Source organism: Cynocephalus volans, chromosome 8 (genome assembly GCF_027409185.1).
Source record: "Cynocephalus volans isolate mCynVol1 chromosome 8, mCynVol1.pri, whole genome shotgun sequence".
NCBI lineage: Eukaryota > Metazoa > Chordata > Mammalia > Dermoptera > Cynocephalidae > Cynocephalus > Cynocephalus volans.
Genome location: NC_084467.1, coordinates 112632218 through 112654796, shown reverse-complemented (window position 1 = coordinate 112654796; position 22579 = coordinate 112632218). Strand labels below are relative to the sequence as shown.

At 50.7% G+C, this 22579-nt stretch overlaps 3 protein-coding genes across 10 annotated transcripts; 2 read left to right on the top strand and 1 right to left on the bottom strand.

Moving 5' to 3' along the window:
* The first annotated feature begins 196 nt into the window (after positions 1–196).
* Positions 197–17019, top strand: SHC1 (SHC adaptor protein 1). 8 transcript variants are annotated; one of them, XM_063105363.1, is made up of 14 exons: positions 197–278; positions 6468–6574; positions 10175–10342; positions 10919–10989; positions 11529–11592; positions 11747–11866; positions 12132–12185; positions 12375–12426; positions 12578–12749; positions 13597–13795; positions 13883–13952; positions 14033–14167; positions 14327–14565; positions 15378–17019. In XM_063105363.1, the coding sequence occupies exons 3-14, from the start codon at positions 10178–10180 to the stop codon at positions 15504–15506; spliced, it is 1470 nt and encodes a 489-aa protein (XP_062961433.1). In that variant the 5' UTR covers positions 197–278; positions 6468–6574; positions 10175–10177; the 3' UTR covers positions 15507–17019. The 8 variants fall into 8 exon arrangements, with proteins under 8 accessions (XP_062961433.1, XP_062961434.1, XP_062961435.1 ...); XM_063105364.1 differs by lacking the exon at positions 6468–6574 and adding an exon at positions 6602–6660 and having other exon boundaries at positions 216–278; XM_063105365.1 differs by lacking the exon at positions 197–278 and having other exon boundaries at positions 6410–6574; positions 12581–12749.
* Positions 2573–6145, bottom strand: CKS1B (CDC28 protein kinase regulatory subunit 1B). Its single transcript, XM_063106824.1, has 3 exons — positions 6018–6145; positions 3828–3955; positions 2573–3003 (listed from the first exon to the last, which is right to left on the bottom strand). Exons 1-3 carry the CDS (start codon positions 6074–6076, stop codon positions 2951–2953), a joined length of 240 nt encoding a protein of 79 aa, XP_062962894.1. The 5' UTR covers positions 6077–6145; the 3' UTR covers positions 2573–2950.
* A 604-nt stretch (positions 17020–17623) lies between the features above and the next one.
* Positions 17624–21819, top strand: PYGO2 (pygopus family PHD finger 2). Its single transcript, XM_063105109.1, has 3 exons — positions 17624–17901; positions 18337–18386; positions 19044–21819. Exons 1-3 carry the CDS (start codon positions 17799–17801, stop codon positions 20109–20111), a joined length of 1221 nt encoding a protein of 406 aa, XP_062961179.1. The 5' UTR covers positions 17624–17798; the 3' UTR covers positions 20112–21819.
* The last annotated feature ends 760 nt before the right edge of the window (positions 21820–22579 follow it).

Here is a 22579-nt window from a genome sequence, read left to right as displayed (position 1 = left end):
ACTCACACCTAACTCATATTGATTGGTCATTTTAGCTGTCGCTTAGACTCCTCCGAGAATCCCATTGGTGTACTCTACTATCGCTCTCGGGCTTTAGTCAGAGAACTGGAGCAGTGCTGGGTAGATATCGGCGACAACAACGTGGTCACGCCTCTCCCGGAAATGTGGAGACCGGGCCTCAGCCCATGGGGGGCGGGACCTAGGGGGTTTGGGGCGCTACAGGAGCTATGGTTGGAGGTACTCGGAGGACTTTGGGGTGCTCCCTTCTGGTGCTGGAGGTAAAAGGGGGCTTGACTCTAACCTCCGTTCTGTATTCAAATTCTTGTATACACATGCTATTTCTTTTCATTAACCATGACTAATTCTTGGCTCAGGGTTGTTGGGGGGTGGTACTGGCGTTAAGAAGGGATTTTATTTCGTAGCAGAAGGAAGTTGGAGGGACACCGAGAATGATTATCAGCTTTGCCTGTGGGGTAGGAGGATATTGAAGGTGAGCTTTTAGTATGTGGAACTTTCATTTGTCTCTAGCATAAACGATTACCTAAACATCTTTGCCAGGAAAAGGTCTAAAACCCTCTATCGCTCCACCTTACTCCAAACGGTACTTATTTCAAACATTACTTCTTCCAGTTATTGGTCTTGTAGGTACAAATGAGGCAGTGAGTAGAGAATGCCTTGTGTGTCCACTTTGGATTCTCACGTCATCCTAGCTTACTCCCATTTTCAGTTACCTTTGGTCTAAAAGTGTTTCTTAAATTTTCTTCTGGGGATCTTTTTAATATGCAGAATCTGATTCAGTAGGTTTGGGTGCATATATATATATATATATATATATATTTTAAAGCTGACCGGTAAGGGGATCTTAACCCTTGATTTGGTGTTGTCAGGACCACGCTCTCCCAAGTGAGCCAACCGGCCATCCCTATATAGGGATCCGAACCCGTGGCCCTGGTGTTATCAGTACCGCACTCTCCCAAGTGAGCCACGGGCCGGCCCTGTTGGGTGCATTCTGAGCCCTACATTCGATCATCTCCCAAATGCTGCTTCTGCTGCTTGTGGGTGGACTACTGTTTGAATAGTAAGGGTCTAAAATTCATCTTTTGGAGGACTGGCTTCATTTTACTGTTCAAAAACCCTGTAAGGTAGATATTATGCTGATTTTACAGATGGGGAACAGGCTCAGGAAGGTGAAGGGATGCCATGCAACCACAGAACACTACAGTAAATGGTGGAGCCACGCTCCTAGACCACTCTTTCTCAAATAAGCCATGGTTTTTTTCAGTTTAAAAAAATTAAATCAGCTCTTAAAAGGCAAAAGAAAAATCCCACTTGCCTGATGACATAAGTCATATGATCCAATATCTTTATTAGTAATAAAGGTCATATCTGACTCCCTCCCAAAACATCAACACTTTTCCAGTCCTTTACTAGTGGTTCAAGCTTAAGCCCACAGTAGAGTTACTTGCGGAACTTGTTAAAACATTCCAGGGCTCAATTAGTTTAGGATTCAGTAGGTCTAGGGTGGAGCCCAAGAATTTGCGTTTCTTTTTTTTTTAAAAGATGACCGGTAAGGGGATCTTAACCCTTGGCTTGGTGTTGTCAGCATCACGCTCAACCAGTGAGCTAACCGGCCATCCCTATATAGGATCTGAACCTGTGGCCTTGGTGTTATCAGCACCACTCTCCCGAGTGAGCCACAGGCCGGCCCAGAATTTGCATTTCTAACTACTTTCCAGGTAATGTTGATGCCTCTGGTCCAGGGATGACACTATTTTAGGAATAAATGGATGGAAGACAGGAAAAAGAGATTAAAACATAATAATACTAAATAAGGGAAATTACAGGGTAAGCTATTATTTGGTAAAATGCCCTTAAACAGCTATAGTTTACACCTGTTTCCTCAAGGCTCAGTGCAGTAACTACTTGCTAAGTGCTTGAAATCCCCACATTCAGTCCACACCCGAGACCAATTAAGTCAGAATCTCTAGGAATGACCCAGGCAGCAGCACGTGGAAAGCTCCCCAGGTGATTCCAATGTTCAACCAAAGTTGGGAACACTGAAAACACCCCGCAATGAGTGGGCACAGTGAGTAAGTCATAGGTGTGCCTTAGTGTTAGGTAGGACTTGGAACAAATGAGCCTCTGGCTGACAGCCTCCTCCCTTTACGTTGTGTCCCCTTCAAATACCGGAACTATGTTAAAGGCAGCACTCCTGACTGTAGGAAACTGTTCATTTGTTTTGATGAGACAAGGTTGTCCCTATATAACCTCTACCTCAGGCTGGTAGAGAGAAATATATTTCAGTAGATGTTTGACAGCAAGTCTGCTTAAAGTAGATTAAAAACCGGTTACTTTAATGTTCAAATAAACCTCATTATCAGCAAAGAGCTGAACTTCATTATCAAACTGAAGGGCATATAATTAGAACTATGGTACTGAATATGATGCTCACCCTGAGAGTAGGGGGAAAACACAATTTCAGAATTATAAAAATTCCTCTTTAATCAAGGCTTTTTAACACAGAACAGATTTCTTGAATAAAATGGAAAGTTTCCAATACATTGAAACATAAATCTACAAGTCACCATACATACAACACCCAGCAGGAAAAAACAAAACAGCAAGTTTACATAATCCTTTAACAGCCATGGTCTTATTCTCAGATGCTTCCTCCATCTGCCAAGTGTGTTCTGCTGGATACAGAGCTCACTGTGGCTCCTGGGGTCACACTCAGCTGAGGCTGTGACCCACAGAGAACTCATCTGGCTGGACTATTGTGGTGTCAGCTCTGCTCAAAAAGCAAAGCAGTTACCAGTACATTCAAACAGTGTACTGAACATCCTTTAAATATCAAAGTGAGAAACAAGAAAGCAACATAATATTATCAGAAAGATATTAGAAAGTAAGGACAGCTGTGTAAAGCTTGAGGCTGAAAAGGAGCTTGCCAGCTTCATTTCTTTGGCTTCTTGGGTAGTGGTCGCCGGAACAGCAAGATATGAGGTTCTGAAAGAGCAAGTGAAATCTAAGAGACAAACACACCATTCTATGCACAACCTATAGTGTATTCCACGACCACCTTCCAGCTATCACCTATTCAGATCTTTATAACTAAATTAAGATTTAAGCATATGGCCTTAGAAGCAGACCCAGAGGTCCGGTCTGTCTGCCAAGTACAGAATTGTTAATATCAGTTCTCTTGCTATGTTTGTACAGCCCTGGGGGTGTCCTTTATTAGATTTGCCTGGCAGCTGGGTGTCTGGTGTCTTATCAAGAAATATACTTTTGGGATGGCTGGTTAGTTCAGTTGCTTAGAGTGTGGTGCTGATAACACCAAGGTCAAGGGTTTGAATACCATATCAGCCAGCCACAAAAAAACCAAAACAAAAAGAAACTTTCCTTGGCTTATTTAGAACAGATCCGAGAATTTGCTTTCTTATGGAGAATGAAGCAGGAGCCATAACCAGGGTATATGTGGCCTTAAAAAGAGTACCCACTGGGCCGGCCCATGGCTCACTTGGGAGAGCGTGGTACTGACAACACCAAGTCAAGGGTTAAGATCCCCTTACTGGTCATCTTAAAAAAAAAAAAAAAAAAGAGTACCCACTGAATTAAACATTAAAGGAGGTTTTTCAGCGATAGGTTGTCTCAACTTCCTAGACACTTTACTCTTATTTTTGATCACTCCAGTTTTTTTCAGATGGCTGATGGGGGAAAGAACTAGTAAACTGCATACCCCGCTTCCCTTATTTCTTTAGGTTACACAATCTTATTCCTTCATTCCCTTACTGTAGCAGTCATATATGGTTGCTTTTAGCCATTGCACTGACCTGGTTCATGGATCATATAATGGACCCATCCCTGACTCTGCTGAACACCAAGATTCCTCCATTCAGATTCAGACATCAGATGGGTTTTAGGGACCAGCTTGGCTATGTCCTTGGGCAACATGACGTGCCTGTAACAGAAACGGGGAGGTGGAGAATTTGTGTCAGTACTGGTTACAGTTTGTTAGACAAGTGCCTGTATACAAAGCCAAGAAAGGAAAGAAAAAGAAACCAGTTTTTGTTGTCAGGGAGTTCATATAATCTTTTTGTGGGGTAGAGGCAACTAGAAATACAGGCCAAGTTATGTGAATCTCACAAGTGTGTATTAAAAAGTACAGATTAATGAATAATTCCAGTGAATAAGCACCTAAGTTCCAGGCACTCTCGATATACATTTTCTTTGGCTTCTTGGACCTTACAGTCTTCTAGTTGTTTATCCATAGTATAGTGGGAGCCCCACAGAGCACACAGCATTAATAATTAGAAGTGGGTTTTAAACAGGATTGTTAAGGAAGGAAGAGAAGTTATTTTGTGAAGAGGATAGGTTTATTATTGAGTGGAAGAAGTATCACAAAGGATGAAATGAAGACATCTTATCCTTTAAAATCTATCCTTAATCTCATTTTCCTAACTCTGAAAGGATGTGCCATGAGACTTCTTTTAGGAAATTCCATGCTTTCCTAACCAAGAATAAGTCTCTTTTCATGGCAGAGAAATTATTACTCTTACTTGAATCAGACTAACACAGATAGACTTCATCATGTTCAATGAAAATATACTAAATGCTCCCTCTGTGCTAGTAACACAGGTTTTTTTTCCTCCCAAAGAAATGATTCTAGTATAAATTTCTGAAATAGCCTACATTCTAATAGGCCACTAGCACAAAATCTGGCTTCAATACATAGACAAAAAACCTCCTCTTAAACAAAATGCCACTAACAAGTTAAGAATTACATCTTTTAGGGAGTAAAACTAATGATTTATCCCCAGCCCTGCAAATGCTATAAGCATATAGTTTTAGTTATCTTAGCTTAGATGTAGAGGATGGTTGTGTATCTATCAGTACACACTGAGTGCCCAAAGCCCTGAACTAGGCTGCTTGAAGAGAGTCAAGAAAAGCAAGTTTCCATTTTATGTTCTCTAATTCAGGAGACAAGATGCAAACTAGGAAGTTGTATTACAATTAAAACGGATTAGTGTAATGCCAACATTTGTAGATGTCGTCTTTGTCTTCACTCATTTTCCAATCTAGAAATATTATATATTATGGACTTGAAATTTATCAAATCCAAACGCTTCATCTAGTACAGGGATTCCTTCTTCATATCCTTGGCAGATGGCTATCCAGTATCTTCTAAACAATATCAGTCAAGAGGCGGTTTTTCCTTCCTACTTGTTTTTTTAGAGTATCATCTCAGACAGTATCCTCTAGGAAGCTTTCCCCAAACTTCCCTCTTCTTTGGCAAGTCTTATGTGCTCCCGTCACACCCTGTACATAGCTGTAGCATAGCACGTATCACCTTTCTGCAGTCTATCTTCCACAGATTTTTTCTAAGTTTGTGAACAGCACAGGCTCGCACTTTAGCAGAACACCTGAAACCAGTAAGCACTCCATAACTGTTTCCTAAATAGATGCCCTTCAAACATTTGAAGGGCATCTATCTATTGGACCCATATTAAATCTTTTCTTAATGTTCTTGGCCAATTTTATTCCACTCTACTTCCTCGCAGCCCCCTTCTTCAAACAAGCCAGACAAGTACGCCCCTTCCCCCCCGCATGAATAAACAATACTCAAGCTTATTCAGAACTCCACACGCTTTGAGGACGCTAGGAAAATTCCAGCTTCGCTTTTACCACCTTCTCCCAATAGGCTCTATAAGATTACACATGCAGTCCGCAGAAGGCAAGATGAAATTGTCCCCAAAGTTGAGAGAAACCCGCAAGGGTGAAAGTGGTCAGCACTCTAACCACGCCACCTCAAAACAGAGGCTGACTTCAGTCGCGACCGCTTTATTTTACAATCGCCTTCCACCTTTCGCGCATGCGCTTTTTACACTTTTAAACTAGCACACCCACCCTGTTAATCTCCCGCGCATGCGCCTATTCTGACCCCTCAGTCCCGTTTGCTAACTCCTCGTGCCCTCGTTTGTCAAGGTTCACGACCTCGCTATGGCCCACTCGCCCACACTAACCGGTACTCGAACTCCTCGTCATCGTATTTGTCCGAATAGTAAATTTGTTTGTGCGACATGATCGCTCTGCCTGCAGGCCTTCAGCCCCGTGCCGCCGACCTCCAAACAACTCCCAGCAGCACGCGCTCCCACCCTCTTTGGCCTCGCTTTCAAACACACCGCCCGCACTTGCTATTGGTCCCTTTGGCTCAAGGCGGGACAATTCCACCTTCAAGCTTCCGATTGGCTTAGATTTGCTTCTCCTCAAGTCTTTATTGGAGTGCGGTTCTTACGTTTCTCAAGAACGAACTTGGGTGAAAAATAGGCCTCTTATTGGCTGTCGCTGCTCTTGTCCGCATTCTCGCGCTGCTATTGGTTGGTTCGGGAAAGTGAGACGGGTGAAAGAGGGACGGTGAGGTAGAGGGTCAGGGGTTAGTGAGGCCGGAAGTGAGTGTAATAAAGTTTCTCCAGGGAGGCTGGGCCCGGGGAGAAAGTTGGAGCGGCGACCTAAGCAGGCAGTGGCGTGATCCGGTACCAGATCGGCCCGCGGTGCGGTGCGGAGACTCCATGAAGCCCTGGTAAGTCTTGACTTTTTTTCTCTTTAGGCGACCCACTCCTCCACCCCGGAACCCCTCTCCCGGGACCCCACTTCCGGTCTTCACTTGTAAGTCCCGCCCCCTGAGACCCCCTCCCCGGAAGTCCCACCTTCTAGCTTCAGGGTGCTCCCCGAACCCCAACTTGTTTTTTATTTATTGTCTCCGTCCCGACCCTGTCGCCAAACTTTCCTGGAAGTCCCACCCCCAGACACGTCTCCAAACCCTACTACAAGAAACCCTTCGTTAGTCCTTCCAGATCTCCGAAACTCCGCCTTCTCGCAACGATTCTCCGCTAACTCCTGTCAAAAAGCAGATCTTTCCAAAGGGCAAAACCCTGCTCTTCGAAGAACCATTCGAATTTGTTGAAGTCACGCCTCTATCGGGGCTCCGCCCCTGGAAGCCCCGCCCCTCCGTAATCCTTGTCAGATTGTCTAGAAGCCTGGTTTAGAAGTGTGATGCCTGCGTCCTAGGGGACCACGCCCCCTTAGGAGTTTTACCCCTGTGGGACCCAGTTCATCACCTCAAAAGCCTTGTTTTCAATCCCAGAAACTCCACTTGCTTACGTTATCCTGTCCTTTCTCTCTCTCGTGCATTGGGCTCAGTTATCCTGAGCTCTTTCGTGCTCCACGACTGGGAAGTCAAAGTTCCCATCTCTGGCTGTGAGGAGTGAGAGATTAGAGGCAGCCGTTTTCCTCTCTCTTACCCTTCTCCAATGGTGGACCTTTTTGAAAGGGGCTGGACTTGGGGTTTGACACGAGAGTGAGAGAGAGATTTGCTCATAGATTCCCAGCCCCTCCACGTGTTTCCCTTCCCAGGACCGACCCCACCCCAGAAACAGCTGTAGGTAGTACCTATCCGTGGCTGGATAGGGCCATGGATTTATTGGTGTTTGTGTGTGGCATGTAGGTGTGACAGGAGCGGTAGTTTTTTTACCACCAGAAAACGGTGGTTTGGGCCGGCCTGTGGCTCACTCGGGAGAGTGCGGTGCTGATAACACCAAGGCCACGGGTTCGGATCCCATATAGGGATGGCCCGTTCGCTCACTGGCTGAGCGTGGTGCTGACAACACCAAGTCAAAGGTTGAGATCCCCTTACTGGTCATCTTTTAAAAAAAGAAAAGAAAAGAAAACGGTGGTTTGGAGTGGGTGTACGGATTAGTGTCCTTTTTTTCTTAAAGGGACTCCTCAGCCCCCGCGTCTCTGGCTCTTCCCCTCCCTCTAACCAGAGTTCTTGTCTGGGCATTCCTCCTGGCCCCGTTTGCCCAGCCTTCCCTGCTGGAAACATTCCTGAGGCTTTCAACATTTCCTGCTACTTCCCGCCCCTCTCGCCTCCTCCCTGCTAGGCTGAGAAGCCACACACAGCTTTACCCCCACGTCCAATCACCTGGACTTCCAGTAGGCAATCTCCTTTCTCCCTATGCAAATTTAGACAGTCACACTTCCTCTTTCTTTGCTTCCAAGTGGCCACACCTGTTGGTTATTCCCTGCTTCTGGATACTGCAGGCTCCCACGGAACGCCATCTCTAAAGATGAGGACATGCTAGTGTGTGTTTATGTGTGTTGGGGGTGAGGCTGTGGCAGAATCCTTTTTTCATTTTCTCTATGCCTGAGAGTTGAGGGCTTAGGAAATGAAGTAATAGAATTCGTTCTCAGGAGTGGTGGATGGATTGACAAAGCTCTCCTGCGATGAGGACTAAGGGGAGGTGAAAGAGTTAACATTTTCTAACACATTTTAGGTGCCGGTATTGTTAGTCACCATAGTCATATAATTTTTTTTAATCCTTTGAAGTAAATCGAAGCATAATTCCGAGGTGAGCCAGGAGGAATATGTATCTTTTGCTTCTTTTTTGGTCACTTTCCAACTTCCTCTATGGCCTTCAAGCAGAGCTGTGGCAGGAAGCTGTGGGTGGAAGGAATGGGTTTGGGACTGTTCTTTGTGTCCAGGCTCAGCCCATCTTCTCCTCGCACCCCTTTCTTCTGTACTTACTGGCATATTTGTCTTCTGATCTCTCTATTCCTTTGTGGCCTGTAGCTCCCACTTCTCTTGGAGAACTGTTGCATTCTCCCTGCTCCCCTGGTGTGAGGGACACTGTGCTCTACAGTGGGGCTTAGAGCACTTCAAGAGAAAGGGAGTGAGTATACCTGGCAGGTCCAGGGAGTTGAGCTTAGAGCGACTGCACTGACCCCTCATTCTCACCCTTGACAGCTTGCTTTGCTAACTAGACCTGTGGTAGGGGGAAGAGGGACAGAACAGTGCTTGGCCATGTGCCATTGCTCCTTGGTGCTATGCCTAGAGAATGAGGCTTGATGAACATGGACTTTTGCTCCAGCTCTTGCCTGGTAGCTCCCTGATGCACCACTCAGGTTGGACTTTATTCCCCTTACTTCACCAGCTTTGCCCTTCTTCTCGGCCCCACTATACTTCCACTGGGACCACTTCCTCCTTCCCTTCCCCATATGTCTAGCCGCAGTCCACAGCTGTTGTAGCAGAGGATGGTAATGGCCCAGGTTCCCTGGGGCCATAACCCTCACTGTATGTGGTAGTGGTGGGGGATGGCCTGAGCTGGAGGATGGGGGAATTTGAGTGTTCATCCAGGACAGGAAGGGAAATGCTGAGCTCTGGGATCCCCTCCCTTTTCCTTCCCCAGCAGCCTCTGTTTCCTCCCTCATTCCCACCTACCCTCCCCTGGCTTCCTGCTCCTTTTAGCCTGCCCATGTCCGGTTTGAATTGATCCAGACCTCCTCTTATCTCCCTCCTTTCCTTCTCACTCCTCCTTCCTTTCCTCCCACCCTTCCATCCTTTCCTCCCACCCCCACATTATTCCTGCCCAGACTCCTAGTTGTTTATATCGGGCAGGGGAGAGGGGCATGGGTAGCCCTACCCATGAAAGAGTTTTAGGTTGGGGCGGTGGTGGGTGCTTTGCCCCTCTGAGCCTGTGAGTCAGCATTGTCTTCAGGATTGGTCTCTCTCCTTAGCTCCCCGCCTTTGGGGAGGAGCCTGGCAGATCTGGGTCCAGCCTGTTCTCTTCTCAGCCAGAGAAGAGGCTCCGCGCTGGGCGGGGATGGGTCCTGAAACTGTCTGGGTCTGAGCAGGGGGGACAGAAGCCACTTGTCCCTCTCCCTCCCCAGACTCCTGTGACTCCTGGGCCACAGAGGTCTGACCAGGCTAAGGGCCTGGGGATGCCCCCTGCCTGGCCCCCTTGCCCGAACTGGCAGGGGGGCCAGGCTGGGCAGCAGCCCCCATCTCACCCCAGCCATGGATCTCCTGCCCCCCAAGCCCAAGTACAACCCCCTTCGGAATGAGTCTCTGTCATCGCTGGAGGAGGGGGCTTCCGGGTCCACTCCCCCGGAGGAGTTGCCTTCCCCATCAGCCTCATCCCTGGGGCCCATCCTGCCGCCTCTGCCTGGGGATGATAGTCCCACTACCCTGTGCTCCTTCTTTCCCCGGATGAGCAACCTGAAGCTGGCCAACCCAGCTGGGGGGCGCCCAGGGACTAAGGGGGAGCCAGGAAGGGCAGCCGAGGATGGGGAAGGGATTGAAGGGGCAGCCATGCCAGACTCAGGCCTCCTGCCCCTCCTCCAGGACATGAACAAGCTGAGTGGTGGAGGCGGGCGCAGGACTCGAGTGGAAGGGGGCCAGCTGGGGGGTGAGGAGTGGACCCGCCACGGGAGCTTTGTCAATAAGCCCACACGGGGCTGGCTGCATCCCAACGACAAAGTCATGGGACCTGGGGTTTCCTACTTGGTTCGGGTGAGTGAATATCCTCCCTTCCACTCCCTCCCAGACCCCTTCCAGTTCCTCTGCTTACTCCAGTTTTGCTGGAATCTCCTTTTCCTTGCTCTTCCTTAACAACCCCCTCTGTTTTAGTGTCCTGCTTCTTAAACCTTTCTTTCCCCTTCTTCAATTGTGTAGCCCCTTCCCTTCCAGCTCTGCCTGGACCCCCTCCTTCTTTTGCCTCCCCCACCCCCACCCTGCCGTGCTTAGCACAATGCCCAGCACTTCAGGTGCTCTTAGTGTTGGAATGAGTGACTTCTTGATCTCCCCTCCAGCCTCCTCCTGCTTTTTGTAGATGTCACTTCATCCCACCCGTTGCCTTTCATTCCCCTCCAAATTCCCTTCCTAGTGCGTGAGGTCTTCCTAGCTTGCCCTATTTCTCTCTTCTCATTCCCTGCTGTCTTTCATGTTGTGGATGGGCAGTGGGCAGAACTTCCTCATCTTAACTTTCCCTTAGCAATCACTTAGGGAAAAGTCCTGGGGCCCTTTGTGAAGGGTTTGGGGGGTTGAGGGGAGGTGGCCGAACTGTTCTCCTCCCTTTCCTCCCCTCAGTACATGGGCTGTGTGGAGGTCCTGCAGTCAATGCGTGCCCTCGACTTCAACACCCGAACTCAGGTCACCAGGTTAGTGGGGAGTGGGGTGGATTGTGGGAGTCCTGGGATTAGTGAGGCCCTGGGAAAAAGAGGATGGCAGTGGTTCACCTGGTGGTGGTGCTAGTGGTGGCTTATCTTTGGGTGGTAAAGGAGATTGAGAGAAAGTTAGGGGAGTGAGTCTTAAGTCTGAATGAAAAGAGGCAACTCTGGCCTGGATCTTCCTTACCTATCTAGCCTTGGGAGTTGTGGGGAAGGTGACAGAAGCAGCTGGCAGGTGGAGCTGGAGTAGAAAATCAGGGTAGATGGAAGGTTGCTGCTGCCTTTGGGAAGGGAATGGGACATTTGGTAGCTGGAAGGGGGTGGGGCTATAGCCATTGAGGCCCTAACCCAATCAGCCAGGAAGTGGCCTCTCGGTGTCATCAAATATTAAAGGCCCTTAATTCAATCCACCACAACAAAGAGCCTGGAGTGCCCCGGGAGTCTGGCCTGGCCTTCCCTTCCCCCTGCACTGTGGCAGCCCCAGTTGAGTGGGAAGCAGGCTCTGGATCTGAGTACCCCTCTTTCCCCAGGGAGGCCATCAGTCTGGTGTGTGAGGCTGTGCCGGGTGCTAAGGGGGCCACAAGGAGGAGAAAGGTACCTGGGATTGATGGGGATGGGGTGCTGCTGAGAGATGTGGAGGGGCAGGGGGAAGGCAAGTGTGGGGTGTGTGGGGAGAAGGCCAAAGGCAGGAGTTTGGTTTCCTGGTGTTGGGAACCCTCAGCTTCTCAGACCCTGGGCCCTTCTCTAGCCCTGTAGCCGCCCGCTCAGCTCAATCCTGGGGAGGAGTAACCTGAAATTTGCTGGAATGCCAATCACTCTCACCGTCTCCACCAGCAGCCTCAACCTCATGGCCGCAGACTGCAAACAGGTTGGTGGGGTTGGTCAGGGGAACCAGAAACACTGATGGGAGGGCTAAAGGGAGATCTAGTTATGAGGCCAAAAACTAGGAGAGAGGGTTTGGGACCAGCAGGACAGCAGGGAAGGAAGAAATTAGGAGGACATGGTGTAAGAAGCTGAGAGAAAGACTGGGACCTCAAGGTTCTGGGCTAGGGCTGGGGGACACCCATGTGGGCCTTGAGGCTACCTGACACATATCATTCCCTTCCTTCTCCATCCCCTGCCCTAATTCTCAGATCATCGCCAACCACCACATGCAATCTATCTCATTTGCGTCCGGCGGGGATCCGGTGAGTTTTGGAATAGAGCAAATGTGGTGGGAGAAGAGAAAGGGGCTAGTGATTGGGAAGACATTGGCTAGAGAAGTGGGGGTGCTAGGATTGTGGGGATATCTGAAAAGGACTGAGTTTTAGCAGTCATGAGTAAGGTGGAGCTGTAATGTTTAGCTAACTGGCCTCTTCTGATTCTGTCTACCCCAGGACACAGCCGAGTATGTCGCCTACGTTGCCAAAGACCCCGTGAATCAGAGAGGTGAGGCATGGTGGGGAGCATAGGGTGGGGCTGGCTATCTGTGAGACAGGTGAGCAGCACTTGGGGTCATCTCTCTCCACTCTTACTGAATAGAGCTAAGTAGGGGCTCCTGCCAAGGAGGATCACAGCCCCTGACCATGCCTCCTCCCAGCAGCCCCACCTCAGAGCTCACTGACAGCCTCTGCTGTGCCCTCAGCCTGCCACATCTTGGAGTGTCCTGAAGGGCTTGCCCAGGACGTCATCAGCACCATTGGCCAGGCCTTTGAGTTGCGCTTCAAACAATACCTCAGGAACCCGCCCAAGCTGGTCACCCCCCATGACAGGTGAGCAGGTGGGGAGGTTGTGGGGCAGCTCTTGGGCCCCAGACTGGGACTGGGAAAGTAGGTCTGCTGTTCCTACACTTGAGCTCAGAGAGGTTCAGGGAAGAAAATAACCTGTATGCCGCTGCTTCCCACTTCCTGCTATTCTCGTGTTTCCTGCGGCCCATGAGGAAAGTGTTTTGGAAAGTGTTTTGAGGAAGCTTGTTTGCCCGTGGTAGAACTGTATTCCAGGACCTCCAAGTTGCATCTCTTCCTCTGACTAGATGGGCTTTTCTATTCCCAGTCTCCTTATTTTTGGCCCATCCTCTTTATTGCCCATCTCGCCATCCTTCGTTCTGCGTTTTCCTGCCTCTAAAATCCATCAATAATTTGGATTAGGGAGGATGTTTCTTTTCCCTGGGATCCCGACTTCTTTTACCTCAGGCCTTGAAGGATAAGCAGTGGGGCCAGTAGGGATTGAGTATTTAGGAGAGGTTAAGATATTCTGTAGCCCACTCTTCCCTGCTACCCCCTTCCCTTCCCTCTTGGGAGACAGTGTAGTGATCAAGAGCACGAGCTTTAAAATCAAATCCGAACTTAAATTCCAGCTCTACCACCTCTTAGTTGTAAGACCCTGGGAAAACCTTTTCGCCTCTGACCCTCATTTTCCTCATCTATAAAATTGGGGAAGGAAATAATACCTATTTTGTAGGGTTACCAGGAGGATAAAATGATTACATAAAACATCCAGCCTTAGGCCTAGCCCACAGTAAATGCCTAATACGTGGCTGTGGTTTTTTTCCCCCTCCCCTGTCCCCCTGCCCACCACACATTTACACTCACACTCTTCACTCCCTCCTGTCCCTTTCAGGATGGCTGGCTTTGATGGCTCAGCTTGGGATGAGGAGGAGGAAGAGCCACCTGATCATCAGTACTATAATGACTTCCCGGGAAAGGAACCCCCTCTTGGGGGGGTAGTAGACATGAGGCTTCGGGAAGGAGCCACTCCAGGGGCTTCTCGACCCACTCCGCCAAGTGCCCAGACCCCCAGCCACTTGGGAGCTACACTGGTAAGTTGCTTGGATGGAGGTGGGTTGGTCCCAGGCTGGGATTGGCTGATTAGGGCCTCTGGACTCACTTTATTTTTATCCCTGCAGCCCGTTGGGCAGCCTGCTGGGGGAGACCCAGAAGTCCGCAAACAGATGCCGCCTCCACCACCCTGCCCAGGTATGAAGGGAGCTGAGATGGGCAGAGCCTGGGGTGCAGGAGGCAGTGCTGAGATCACTGTAGAGCCTCCTTTTCCTCAGCAGGCAGAGAGCTCTTTGATGATCCCTCCTATGTCAACGTTCAGAACCTAGACAAGGCCCGGCAAGCAGGGGGTGGGGCTGGGCCCCCCAATCCTGCCATCAATGGTAGCGCACCCCGGGACCTCTTTGACATGAGTGAGTGCTCCTCTCTGCTTTTCGTGTCCCCACCTTCTACTTGGTTCCTCCTCTTCTGCCTATCTGTTCTTTCTTCCCTGGCTTCCTCTCCCTGAAGGTTTGGGTCCTGGGCATGTGTTATGCCAGTTGCCTCTTCTAGCCCTCTCTCTACACCCCCAGAGCCTTTTGAAGATGCCCTTCGGGTGCCTCCACCTCCCCAGTCAGTGTCCATGGCTGAGCAGCTCCGAGGGGAGCCCTGGTTCCATGGGAAACTGAGCCGGCGGGAGGCTGAGGCGCTGCTGCAGCTCAATGGGGACTTCCTGGTGCGGGAAAGCACGACCACTCCTGGCCAGTATGTGCTCACCGGCTTGCAGAGTGGGCAGCCCAAGCATCTGCTACTGGTGGACCCTGAGGGTGTGGTGAGTTTGGCAGAGGTGTGGGTGGGGGGTAGCAGAAAGGACGGAACAGTATCCTCTGGTGCAGCCCTGTTCCTTCCCTCATTGCTTCCTAGACCTTCCCTGCTGGGCATCTCTCTATGAGCCTCCCCTGCTCTTCAAGGTACCTGGTGTCCCCCTCCAGTGGCTTAGGGTTCCTTCCCATCTCATATCCCTGAGCTTGATCTGTGTTCCTTACAGTCCTGGCCAGTCCTCAGATCCCCAAACCTTAAGCCCATCAGAGCTACAAGGTGCTCATCTCATCTGTGCCTCTGTTGACAAATGAAGAAACCACCTGGAGAGGTTGTGAGGCCCAATGTCAGATAGTTAGAGGGTAGACACCCCAAGTTTCCTCTTGCAAGAAGAGCCAGGGGCCTCCCCAACTCCCCAGACCCAGGGCTCAGACCACCGTCCTTTCTCTTATCTGCACTACCCCATTGCTTCTCAAAACTTTGATCTCTTTTCTACAGCAATCTCAGCCTCCTTTCCATATCTTTTTTGTACTGTTTATCCTCCTCTGAGACATGCCACCTTCCTCCAGGTCAAGAAAGGTGTAGATGTCCCTCACCTTCACAATTTCTGGGGTGATATACCCTTTGCCTTTTCCCAGTTCACCGACCTGCCCATCCCACAACTGTCTCTAGCTTCTCTTCCTAGAGAATCCTCAATGATCAGGACTGACATTTCTCCCCGACTCCCCCAATTTCTCCTTCAGCCCTTTTTGAGTATTCCATCTTCCTCAATGTTGATGGCTGAGGTCATTTTTGATCTTCACCTCTTCCTTCCCACCTCCCCAGGTTCGAACAAAGGATCACCGCTTTGAGAGTGTCAGTCACCTGATCAGCTACCACATGGACAATCACTTGCCCATAATCTCTGCGGGCAGCGAACTCTGTCTACAGCAACCTGTGGAGCGGAAACTGTGATCTGTCCCAACACTTTTTCCCAGAAGATGCCCTCCAACCATTTCCACCCTATTCCCTAGCTCTCAGGACCTCATTTGGGAGTATCCTGTGGGCTTGGCCTTGTGTACGAGCTGGGAATAGTGTGGACATAGGGTTTAGAATCCAGCTGAGTGAGAGGGTTTGAGTCTGGAGCCTGGGGTAGAATCCTGGTTCTCCCCAAACCTCACCAAAGTATTAATGTACAGAGTGGCCCCCTTAGCTGGGCCTTTCCTGTGCCAACCTGATGTCCCCTTCCCCAAGAAGGTGAGTGCTTGTGATGGAAAATGCCCAGTGGAGCAATCACCCTTGTAGGGAACGGGGAATAAATCACCTCTGGTCTACCCCTTGGCTTCAGGGTACCCCAGGCCGCTCTCAAACCCTCTCCCCCAGTGTTTAAACTTTGTGCCTTTGACCATCTCCTAGGTCTGAAGATATTTTATGCAAAGAGTTCTCAGGCCCCTGAGTTAAAGGACGGGGATGCTGACACCTTCTTGACTTGTGGGACCCTGTCCTTTCCTTGCTCAGCACCCCCTCCAGTTTGGGTTCAGAGAATAGAGGCAAGAGTGGCAGCTATCCCCTCTCCCTGGGGATATGCAACCCTTAGAGATTGCCCCAGAGCCCCCCTTCCGGCCAGGGGGGAGATGGACTCCTCCCTTGCTCAGTGCCTCCTGGCCGGGACCCCTCACCCCAAGGGGTCTGTATATACATTTCATAAGCCCTACACCCATGTTGCATGCATGTTATACTCTACAGCCAAAGTGTAGTCCTTCCTCCTGTATCCTCCACTCTACCTCCCCCTTCTAGGATAGCGGGGGTGGTGGTGGATGGGTGGGGAATGATTGAATTTTGGCCTCCTGTATAGTTAACTCTCCTAGGTGGACTTTGTGGAGATGGGAACAGGGGCATTGAGACTCTAAAGCAGTAGACAATCCCCAGATACCTGTAGTTTTCGAACTGCATTCATTTAAAAAATTTTGTATGCATATATTTTAGGGCTGTAGATTTACTTTCCTAATTTTGTTTCCATGGCTTATTCTTGAGCACAAAATGATGATAATCGATTACATTTATACATCTCTTTGACTTCCAAGCCATTTTGCAACTATTGGCATTTTTCTCACCCTGGACAGGCAGCATTATCTTTTATACAAGGGAGACCTGAGACATAAATTGATTTCGAGCTAGGACTAGAAAAACTTGGGCCTCTTAATGCAAGGATGGGAGGCAGAAGTATGGCTGTATACATGTTAGTTTCATGAATGGGAAACTTAAAACCTGCAGTTAGTAAATACCTTCTACATGCCTGGCCCTGCACTAGGCCTGGTGTGGCCACAGCTCCAGACAGCTCTGCCCTTTCTTTAGGCCTTGTGGCTAAGGGAGAGATAACTGTTTTAATTCTGGCCTCCTTTTTTTCTTCCCATTTGTTTAGACGTTTTCACGGGTCTCACTTATACCAAAGGGAAATAATATCCATTAAAATCCATATTTCTTCTACCTCGGCCTTTTAAACCCTCTCGTAAGCCTATTATGTTCGCCATGGGCCCCCAGCGGCGGGAGTGGAGGCGGGAAGTCGCGGCCGACCCCACCTGGCCACCCTCCGGCCGGGCTGGACTCCAGCGCGCCGCCTGTGGGAACCTGGGGGTCTGCGGGGCTTGTTCGCCGCCGGGAGGGCGCGGCAGGGTGGGGCGTGCTGGACAGCTCGTCGCCGTGGGGATGTAGTGTCTGCAGAGGAGGTTGGCTCCGGGCGGGGCAAAGTCCCGGCCCAGAAGCCGCCCTGGCATCCCCACGCCAGCCCCCAGGGTGCCTGGGCCTCCCAGGCGCTCGCCCTGGCTCGCACGCACACCTCTGCGGCGACCACATAGCCCGGGATGGTACGGCCCGACAGGGCTCGCCGGACGCCGCCGCCCCTCGACGAGCTGGTATGGGCCGCTCCCCCAGCGGGAAACGGCCCTCCCCATTAGGGTCGTGACTTGGTTGGGCTCTCCCCTCTCCCGGTGCTTTCAGGCGTAGTCTTGCCTAGGTCTTGCTACCCCTTCCCGCCGCGCTCAGTGGTGGTGGCCGACATGACTTCCGGTTCCGGTTGCTGCTGCCGCTCGCGGGCGGTGAGCCTGGCGCCAGCGCGTAGTTGGCGCTTCGGCTCTGCGCCTCCCTCTCTCCGCGCTTTGAGCTTGCTGCTGCTCGGGGGCTTGTGCTGCCCCGTCTCCCTTTTCGGGCGATGGTGCTGCCCGAGGGCGCCTCCATCCCCCGCCGCCGCTGACCCCGGTCCCCCACTCCATGGCCGCCTCGGCGCCGCCCCCACCGGACAAGCTGGAGGGAGGTGGCGGCCCCGCACCGCCCCCTGCGCCGCCCAGCACCGGGAGGAAGCAGGGCAAGGCCGGTGAGATCGCTGAGAGGGGCGGGGGCTGAAGAGGCCCAGGACTTGGGAACCTCGGAAGGGGGGGTTGGTGAGTGGGTGGTGGTCCATAGGCCGAGGGGCCTGAAGGGAGTCTCAGGTAAAAAGGGTGTGTGTATGTAGCCCTCCAGAGGTTGGGGCAGGTGTCACAGATTGAGGACTCTAGGCTTTGGAGCCACATGGAATTCAGAAGTCACCTGGAGTCTGAGGGTATCAAGAGATGGGTTCTCATTTAAAGGAAGACGTAGCTGACAGTATGGTCGTACTCACAGTTCATGTTATGCCCCCTGTTAATATTTGTTAAATAAATAAACAAGTGTATTGAAGCTAGTAGAGTTCTTCAGAACGTGGCTAGGAGAGAGGACGTTGGGGAAACCTCAAGGGAAACTTGTCTGCGTCTGCCTTTTGCTGCTCTTCCAGGTCTGCAAATGAAGAGCCCAGAAAAGAAGCGAAGGAAGTCAAATACTCAGGTGAATGGTGGTTGGTGGTTGGTAGTGGGGGTAATTCCTAGCAGCCCTTCTGGGCATTGTCTCCTCTGCCACTCCAGTATCTGTAGCTTGTGTCAGGTGCAGGAAGAAGAGAAAACTCTCTTGCTTTGTTTCTGGTCTTTTCCCTCACCCTCATAACAAACTTAGGAGGAAATATCCTCTGCAAGGAGATGATTTGACCAAAAGGTCTTATCAGGCAGAGTTTCAGTCTTCTTTTCTCTCATTTTTCCTGTCCTGGTTCCCTCATGTTGATAACACCTATCACTTAACTGAGCCTTTTCTAAGTGCCAGGGATTAGACTAAAGTGCTTTAACAGTTTCGAGAGATAGGCATTGAACCTATTTTATAGCTGAGAAATCTGAGGCTTAAAAAAGTTTAAATACTTGCCCCAGGGTCTTGAGGTTATTCAGGGTCAGAGCCCGGATTCCAGTATGGTCTGCCTGTTTTTCAAAACACAGTTGCTGCACTATGCTGGTTCTGCTCTCCACTCTCTGTTTCTCTATTGCATTCTAAGGTCCATCTTGATTTTAGATCTGAGCTGGCCAGTATCAGCCTCCAAAATGTGTATTGTGTTTGTGATGCTCTGATTTTGCTCTATCTCTCTCCATGACCCTCTTTCCCTCATCTATCCTCTTCTAGGGCCCTGCGTACTCACATCTGACAGAGTTTGCACCACCCCCGACTCCCATGGTGGATCACCTGGTTGCATCCAACCCTTTTGAAGATGACTTTGGAACTCCTAAAGTGGGAGGCGCAGCTCCTCCATTCCTTGGTAGTCCTGTGCCCTTTGGAGGCTTTCGTGTGCAGGGGGGCATGGCAGGCCAGGTACCCCCAGGCTACAGTACTGGAGGTGGAGGGGGTCCCCAGCCACTTCGTCGACAGCCTCCCCCTTTCCCTCCCAACCCTATGGGCCCTGCTTTCAACATGCCCCCGCAGGGCCCAGGCTACCCACCCCCAGGCAACATGAACTTTCCTAGCCAGCCCTTCAACCAGCCTCTGGGTCAAAATTTTAGCCCTCCTGGTGGACAGATGATGCCAGGCCCAGTGGGGGGATTTGGCCCCATGATCTCACCCACCATGGGACAGCCTCCCAGAGGGGATCTGGGTCCCCCTTCTCTCCCCCAACGTTTTGCCCAGCCAGGGGCTCCTTTCGGCCCTTCTCCTCTCCAGAGACCTGGTCAGGGGCTCCCCAGCCTGCCCCCCAATACAAGTCCCTTCCCTGGTCCAGACCCTGGCTTTCCTGGTCCTGGTGGTGAGGACGGGGGGAAGCCGTTGAATCCACCTGCTCCTACTGCTTTTCCCCAGGAGCCCCACTCAGGCTCCCCGGCTGCTGCTGTTAACGGGAACCAGCCTAGTTTCCCCCCAAACAGCAGTGGGCGGGGTGGGGGTACTCCGGATGCCAACAGCCTGGCACCCCCTGCCAAGGCAGGTGGGGGTTCTGGACCTCAGCCTCCCCCAGGCCTGGTGTACCCATGTGGTGCCTGTCGGAGTGAGGTGAATGATGACCAGGATGCCATTCTTTGTGAGGCCTCCTGCCAGAAGTGGTTCCACCGCGAGTGCACAGGCATGACTGAGAGTGCCTATGGGCTGCTGACCACTGAGGCCTCTGCCGTCTGGGCCTGCGATCTCTGCCTCAAGACCAAGGAGATCCAATCTGTCTACATCCGCGAGGGCATGGGGCAGTTGGTGGCTGCTAACGATGGGTGATACTGGCAAGGTGGCCCAGGGAAGTGCATACGTCCCTCCCTGCTCTTCTAGGGTGATTGTTTCCATGTCTGGCTCTTGGTCCTTGTTTCCACTGGCTTCCCATCCCCATGGGGCAGCAAAGGAACTGAAGTGGGCAGGCAGAAGAGCCTGGATCGCTCACTTTTTTGGAAACTTACACGTTGAGATCTACAGAGATCCAGGAAACCAAAGCCCTGCTGAGCAGAGCCATTTTTTTGTGGCTATCTCTGGAGGTCTAGGGGTGTGGCTACAAGAGTAAAGGGGCTGGAAGAAGATCCGGAGGGCAGGGGTATCCCCTCTGCAGATGATGGATGCCCCAACACCTGTGCCTAACACCCCTATCTAGCCCCACAGCTCCAGCCTTAGTTTTTGGAGTTAAGTGCTAAAGGTTTCTGGTCAGAGGAGTTGGGGTCTCTTCCCAAGTCCTGCAATAGCCCTTTTATGGGCTCCGGGAAACAGCTTTAGGGAATAAATGGGAATTTTCTCCTTTTTCTAACTTCCCTTTGCCTCCTCCAAGATCTACCCAACTCTTCCCCCCTCAGAGAACCAAATAACTTGAAAAAGCAGGAGAGTTCCTGGCAGTGGCAGTTTCCTGGTGATTTGGGGCTTCAAGACAGTAAGAGATGCTGTTAGGACATATCTTCCTCATACCAAAGTCACTGGTCCTTTCTCAGCCTCTCGTGCTTTTCTCCTAATAACCATATTTTTGCCAAAAATTGGGATGTGTGGTCTGCCAGAATATTAAAGACCAGAATATTTGAAGTTTGGGCTGTCCTGCAAGTCTGGGCTGTGGTTTACAACTCTCCCGCCCTCCTTGTCCATATGTTGCACATTATACTCAGCGCTGTTCTTCACCTTTTGGCGCGCTTATGCCCCCGCCTCTCTGGCTTGATTGAAGGAAAGTTTGAAAAGGCGCAGTCTTTATACCTCATTCCCTCTCCTGATAAAAGGCTCCAAGTGAGGTCTCATCACAGCCTTGTGGGTAAGGGGAGGCGGCGGGATCCTCATTGCTGTGGTACTAAAAAGAAGAGCCTGGAGTTTTTTGCTTTTCTCCTTCCTTATTCTTGTCATCTCTGGCCTGTGATGTAGCAATTCTCGTTCCTCTTAGCCAAAGTCCTGCACTGGGCTTTATTTTTTTTTTAGTTTTTAAGCACTGCCTGCCAGAGATGGGCCTGGGGGCTGGTCAGGAGCCCCTCACAGCTGCTTTTTCCTTATGGCTCTGTACACATTCCTGAATGCTGTGAGGAAGGCAGGCATGGGATGTGGCCCTCTTCAGAGAAGGTAGTGGTCCCTCAGCAGGAGGGGTGGTGGCAAAGACCTACCCTCTCTGGTCCCCTACCTTGCTTTTCTCAGTTTCCTGGCACATGGAGAGAAGACACTGCCTGGTGTAGCCAACGGCTTTTGAGGCTGTGAGAAAGGAGAATGGGCCTCTAGCTTCTTTCTTCTAGTGTTCCACACTAAAAGAGCACAGATGACCCCCCACCACCCAACTTTGTGTTGTGTTTGTGGTTCTGTTTGCCCTTTTTATCTGTTGCTATTTTTGTGTTGTCTCCCTCCCACTGTGTTTTGTAAAATGGCTCCTGGGGGGAGTGTCTGCTCGATCTGTTCCCTCACCCTCTCCACTACATTTTGGAAGCAAGTGGTGGCAGAGATGTGGTGGTGGGGGTCTTTTGTACGGTTGGATTAATAAAATGACTTGAAAATCCAGATAAGGGCTCCGTGTTTATATGCAAAAAGGCTGGTTTGAGCCATTATCAGTGCTGAGAAGGATGCTTAAGAGGTGAGGATGTGTATACTCCCCATGGTCTCTGGAAGTGGGAAAGGCAGAAAGACTCAGCCCCTGAGCTGACCCTGGTATAAGCTGCTAGGCCGAGGGAGGCCTGTGTTCCCCACCCCTCCCCCTGTGTTCCTGCTGTGAGAAACTGAGTTTCCTTTCTGAGCACATTCCTGGAGCCAGGCCTGGAGCCAGGCGGGAGATTTGGCTCCCAGGCCTCTGGGAGACAAGTGCTTGAGCTCTTCTAGGTTTAGGGCTCACCCTCCACCTCAGTTGTTTGGGTTAGGGGTCAAGTGTAGCTCCAAGGATGAGGGGAGGGGCTGCTTCTGGTCTAGCAAATTTCCTTCTTGGATGTTTTTCAGACCCTAACTCGTCCCCCCTCCCGCTTTTTTAAAAAGTAGCAATGGCATCTTTAAACAGTCTGTGCTAGAACAGGGTGGGGAAAGTGGCAGGAGGGCTAATTCCAAACTCACAACTTGCCACCCATCCCTTTCCCTTCCCCCCTCCTACAGCTGTTTCTGTCTATCCTGGGGCCAACCTGGCCTCTTGTCCTTGTCATCTGAGGAGACGCCACTCTGTCGTTCTATCAGTTTTGAATTTTCCCTCTAGAAACTTTAAACACTGGGAAAGGAAGAGGTCACTCAAAAATCAGTTTGCCCGGACCCCAGTCGCCCAC